Below are 6,000 nucleotides of genomic sequence, written 5' to 3' on the forward strand. Positions count from 1 at the left end.
AAAAAATAGAAAAAATATATATATATATTGGGAAAAATATTCATGATATATTGGATTTGGTGATGATTTCTTGGATACAATATCAAAAGCAAAGACAACAAAAGAAAAAATAGATAGGGCCGGCCCGGTGGCGCACTGGAGAGTGCGCCGCTTGGGAGTGTGGCGGCGCTCTCGCCGAGGGTTCGGATCCCATGTGGAGACCGGTTTCTGCTCACTGGCTGAGCGCGGTGCGGGCGCAACACCGAGGGTTGTGATCCTGTTGCCGGTCCCCGGTACGGGCACGACACCGAGGGTTGCGATCCCGTTACCGGTCAGTAAAAAAAGACAGAAAGAAAAAATAGATAAATTGGACTAAATCAGAATTAAAAACTTTTGTGCATCAAAGGACACTATCAAGAGAGTGAAAAGACAAACTACAAAATGGGAGAAAATATTTATTTGTAAATCATATATCTGAAATATAAAATATATAAATACAACCCAATTCAAAAATGGGTAAAGGACTTGAATAGACATTTTTCCAAGAAGATATATAAAAGGTCAATAAGCATATGAACATCACTAGTCATTAGAGAAATACAAATCAAAACCACAATGAGACTATCACTTCACACTCACTAGGATGGAAATTATACAAAAATGAAAAGAAAGGAAAATGAGTGTTGGTGAGGATATGGAGAAATTGGTGTTATAAGGCTGCACTCTAACCAACCAAACTAACCAGCCAGCCTTGGATGTGGAGAAACTGAAACCCCTGTGCACTGCTGGTAGGAATGTAAAATGGTGCAACCACTGTGGAAAACAGTTTGATGGTTCTTCAAGAAGTTAAACAAAGGCTAAGTGAAACAAGGCAGTCACAAAAAGACAAATACTGTACATTTTCACTTACATAAGGTATCTAGAGTTACTTCTCTAAGTCAAACTCACAGGAACAGAAAGAATAATGGTTGCTGGGCTTGGGGGCAGGAGGAAATGGGAATTCTTTAAAGGGTAGAGAGTTTTAGTTTGGCAAGATGAAAAAGTTCTGGAGTTTGATTGCACAACAGTATGAATATATTTAACACAACTGTACTCTTAAAAATGGTTAAGGGCCGGCCCAGTGGAGCACTGGAGAGTGTGCCGCTTGGGAGCGCGGAGGCGATCCCGCCGAGGGTTCGGATCCCATGTGAAGACCGGTTCCCGCTCACTGGCTGAGCGCGGTACGGGTGCGACACCGAGGGTTGCAATCCCGTTGCTGGTCCCCGGTACGGACGCAACACCAAGGGTTGCGATCCCGTTACCGGTCAGTAAAAAAGACAAAAAGGAAAAAAAAAATGGTTAAGATAGGGCCGAGCCCATGGCGCACTCAGGAGGGTGCGGTGCTGGGAGCGCGGCGGGGGTTCGGATCCTGTATAGGGATGACCGGTGCGCTCACAGCGCTCACTGGCTGAGTGCAGTGCAGCCAGTCTCAAAAAGGACAAAAAAAAAATGGTTAAGATAGTAAATTTTATGTTAGGTGTATTTTTACCACAATTAAAAAAAAAAATTTAAACATAGTATTATCATATCACCCAGCAATTCCACTTACAGGTAAATATCCAAAAGAACTGAAAGCAGAGACTCAAGATACTCACATGTCAATGTTCACAGCAGTATTATTCACAATAGCCAAAAGATGGAAACAACCCAAATGTTTATCAACAGATAAATGGATTAACAAAATGTGATATATACATACAAGGCAATATTGTTCAGCCAGCAAGGAATGAAATTCTGATATACGGGTATGCTACGACACAGATAACCTTAAGAACAGTATGCTAAGTGAATTACCTCTGGCACAAAAGGACAAATATTGTACGAATCCACTTATAGGAGGTACGTAGAATAGGCAAACTCATAGAGACAGAAAGAATAATATAGGTTACTAGGGGCTGGGAGTAGGGGGAAATGGTGAGTTAATGTTTAAAGAGTACAGAGTTTCTGTATGGGATGATGAAAAAAAGTTCTGGAAACAGATAATGGTGATGGTTGTACAATAATGTAAATGTAATCAATACCATTGAACTGTACACTTAGAAATGGTTAAAATGGCTGCCTGGTTAGCTCAGTTGGTTAGAGCATGGTGCTGATAACACCAGGATCCAGGGTTTGATGCTTGTACCAGCCAGACACCAAAAAAAGAGAGAAAGAAATAGTTAAAATGGAAAATTTATGTTATATATTTTACCACATAAAAAAACTTTAAAATAGAGAGAAACTAGGAGGATAGAAACTGGGGATGGTAAGAAGAGACAACTCTACAGAGGTGTTTTGGTCCAAAAAAGAACAAGACATGGTAAAGTGTAGCGGAAGGGAATAATTGGGTTAAAATAAGTGTTTTTTTCCTTAGAAGGTATTTTTAAGTTGCTGATGGAAATAATTTAGAAAAGAATGAAAATATAATGTAGGAAAGAGAGGAGAGAATGTCTTAGGTAATGTCTTTCAATAGGCAAATGGAAATAAGACATACAATACAAATGGAAATATGGACTTGGAGAGGTACATGGGTAGTTCAACCATAGTGACAGGCATAAAGGCCAGGTAAGTGGGTAAAGGTGTGGGTTGTAGAGATCTGATGGGAGTCTGGAAGTTCTCTTCTGTTTGCTTCAATTTTCTCAGTGAATCAGGAAGCAAGTTCATCACTGAGAATGAGGACTAGAGAAAAATACTGGGATTTGATGAGAGAAGGTTATAAAATAACCTTCTGGGCCGGCCCGGTGGCGCACTGCTATAGTGCGCCGCTTGGGAAGCACGGTGGCACTCCCGCCGAGGGTTCGGATCCCACGTGCAGACTGGCCGCTCACTGGCTGAGCGAGGGGCGGGGGCAACACCAAGGGTTGCGATCCCGTGGCCGGTCCTGGTCTGGTATGGGCGCGACACTGAGGGTTGCAATCCGTTGCCGGTCACGAAAAAAGACAAAAAGGAAAAAAAAATAATAATAATCTTCTGAGAGAGTGAAAGAACTAGGGAAATATGATTACTTAGGAGCATTAAGGGCTCGATTTTATTAAAAATAAGCAAACAAAAATTACACATCTGTGTATATATATGTACATATACATATATGTGCATGTATATATACAATTATTATACATGTATATAAGATGTGTAAGTATAATATATGTACAAATACAGAAAAGGGTCCAGAAGTATATTCACCAAATTGCTAATAGAGGTTATTATTGGAGAATATATATGTATAGAAAACATGCGTGTGTATATATATGTGCACACACACGTATGTGAGTGGGGACAGGGCAGGAGTGGAAGAGACTCCTATGTTATTTGAATTTTTGATCAGTACATATTACTGTTATAATCAAAGCAAAATATCTTACAAGTTAATGCATAGCTAGAGGCAGAGTTTAGAACAATGCTCAAGATCCCCAGCACCCTGACTAGGCAAAGTCTATGTTCTAATAAAACACAACTATCAACTCTTTGCAGTGAATCTGATCATAAGCAAGATAATATGACAAAAGCTGAGCATTGCTCACCTTGAACACTTCAGAAAAGAAGCCAGACCCTATTTTTTCACAGGTGAAGTCATCCAAACGCGTCAGTCTGGAAAAGGCACTTATAAGAGCTCGGTATGAAGATGGCCAAACTCTTCCCACCTGGGCCGTGTTCCCATCCCCTCCACCACCTCCTTCAAACTCTTCAAGACGTTCCACACGTGGAGGAAATCCTGCAATTGAATTCCGTTTGCTTCGATCCATAGTCTCAATAATCACTTTTTTCTTCTTTTTAAGAAGGAACTCCACACATAATAAGTTTTTGTTGAATTTTACTTCTCTTCCAATTTGACACTAAATAAGAGATTTAAAAAAATTTCATTAAAACCATGAATGAATAAGTACATGTAAATGAATTCTCAATGCAAAAACATTTCTTTTCACATTCTAGCTCCTGATTTTCACATCTAAAGAACATTTAATGCCTTTACCTTCAAAAAACACCGATATAGAGCCGAGCCCATGGTGCACTCAGGAGAGTGCGGCGCAGGGAGCGCAGCAGCACTCCCCCGCGGGTTCGGATCCTATATAGGGATGACCGGTTCGCTCACAGCACTCACTGGCCGAGCGCGGTGTGGCCGGTCTCAAAAAAGGACAAAAAAAAAAAAAAAACACCGATATATTTAAAGCCCAAGATGTAGTCAGTCTTTGACATGAGTAGAGTGTAATGAAGATCATGAATTACATTCTAAGTAACAAAATAACAATGATAATCAATATCTGTCATTTGTTGAGTATCTACTTTCCAGGAAACAACATAAGAGCTTTACACAGGGTACTTCAAAAAGTTTGTGGAAAAATAAAATTAAAAGATAATACAAAATCTTTCTATGAACTTTTTGAAGTACCCTCGTATGTCACATCATTTGATAATCAAAGAATTCATGATATAAGGATTATTATGTCCATTTCACAAACAGATCAAGTAACCAATCACTAAACAGCAGAGATAAAATTAAAATGCAAAGACAGTCTGATTCAAAAGCCTGTGTTCCTATGAATGCCCTTTACAGAACCACACAATTTTCTCTTCATTTGTAAAACTATTAAGCCCAAATACAGAGAACAAAAATGACAAAGAGACTTCAAAAGTATATATTATATAATTTTAAAAGAAGAAAACTTGGGGGAGGGGTGAAAAAAATTTTTTAAAGAAAACTATATCCTAAAGCAGTATAAAAATTCACTGTTGATTAAACAGCATAGTCCAGTAGAAGGGACCATACAAGGCTCTACCCCATATGGTATGTGACTGAGAATAAAAGCATAAGCCCACTTTTTCTTTTACCCTGTCTCTCCCTACTTCTACTTTTTTCCATGAGAATTGATTATAACGGTCCTATGCAAAACACAACATCGTGACACTTCAATTAATGAGATGCTTTCATAAATGTGAATACCTACCTAACCCACCTCTACCGCCTCCAGCAATGGAAAATAGTGTCAGGGCTCCCAGGGCCATCCTTAGAACATGATCCTGCCTCCCTAGCCATAGCCAGAAATCAGCACTGTACTCAATATGGACCAATCACAATTCCTGTCCTGGCAATTAGGAATTGGAATTAAGATATTCCAACCTCAAAAAGGCTGCTTTCTAAAACGGAGGCTATGTAAATTCAGGAGCTGTTGGCCATCTCCATTTTCTATCACACAGCCCAGAAGACAGAAAAAGTCAAGAGATTGAAGCCAACTTGCAAAGAAAAAAAAAAGACAGAAAACTTCTTGATTTCCCTATTGTGCTCTATCTAGTCCCAGATTTGTGAAGCCTAACAGCATCTTGGCTTAAGGTTCCATGAGATGCCCCTGTATTTTTAAAATAAACTATTTTTGCTTAAGCTAGCTCTACCACAGTATTCACAGAAAGAAGAATAATCTGAGTTCCCAAATAAAACATTTAAGAACCTCTATTGAACCTCCACCAAAAAGTGGCATTAGGACCACCAGACCAAAAATTTAAGATCACGAGAATAAAAATTTAGGGTCATAGACCAAAAAATTTTAATTTTACAGCCAGTGGAGGCCATCAAGTTCAGTCATTCACTTATTTTTGAGGAAACATATGGCCCAGAAAATAGAAATGCTGTAAGTAAATGCTATAAGCTATTTACTAGCAAAACTAGACTTGGAGGGGCTGGCCCGTGGCTCACTCGGGAGAGTGTGGTGCTGATAACACCAAGGCCCCGGGTTCGGATCCCACATAGGGATGGCCGGTTCGCTCACTGGCTGAGCGTGGTGCTGACAACACCAAGTCAAGGGTTAAGATCCCCTTACCGGTCATCTTTAAAAAAAAAAAAAAAAAAAAAAAAAAAACTAGACTTGGAACCGAGGAACCAAGGGTTGCATTTCTTGAAATATGTCTCCTGATCATCTGCTTCAAATTACCTGAGGAGCCCCTTGACCTATTAAATCAGAATCTCTTGGAGTGAGGCCTAGAAAGTTAACTAAGCTCCTCAGTGATATGTAT

The 6,000-nt window shown here is 39.6% G+C and overlaps 1 protein-coding gene across 1 annotated transcript in view; it reads right to left on the minus strand.

Annotated features, from left to right (window-relative positions):
- Positions 1-3,795, minus strand: part of TESK2 (testis-specific kinase 2) — a 92,076-nt gene extending 88,281 nt beyond the window's left edge. Inside the window, 1 exon segment of the mRNA XM_008574866.1 lies at positions 3,519-3,795. Within this exon segment, the coding sequence (XP_008573088.1) occupies positions 3,519-3,740 (222 nt within the window). The 5' untranslated portion in view covers positions 3,741-3,795.
- Positions 3,796-6,000: the final 2,205 nt, after the last annotated feature.

Source organism: Galeopterus variegatus, unplaced genomic scaffold, assembly GCF_000696425.1.
Source record: "Galeopterus variegatus unplaced genomic scaffold, G_variegatus-3.0.2 Scaffold1113, whole genome shotgun sequence".
Taxonomy (NCBI): domain Eukaryota; kingdom Metazoa; phylum Chordata; class Mammalia; order Dermoptera; family Cynocephalidae; genus Galeopterus; species Galeopterus variegatus.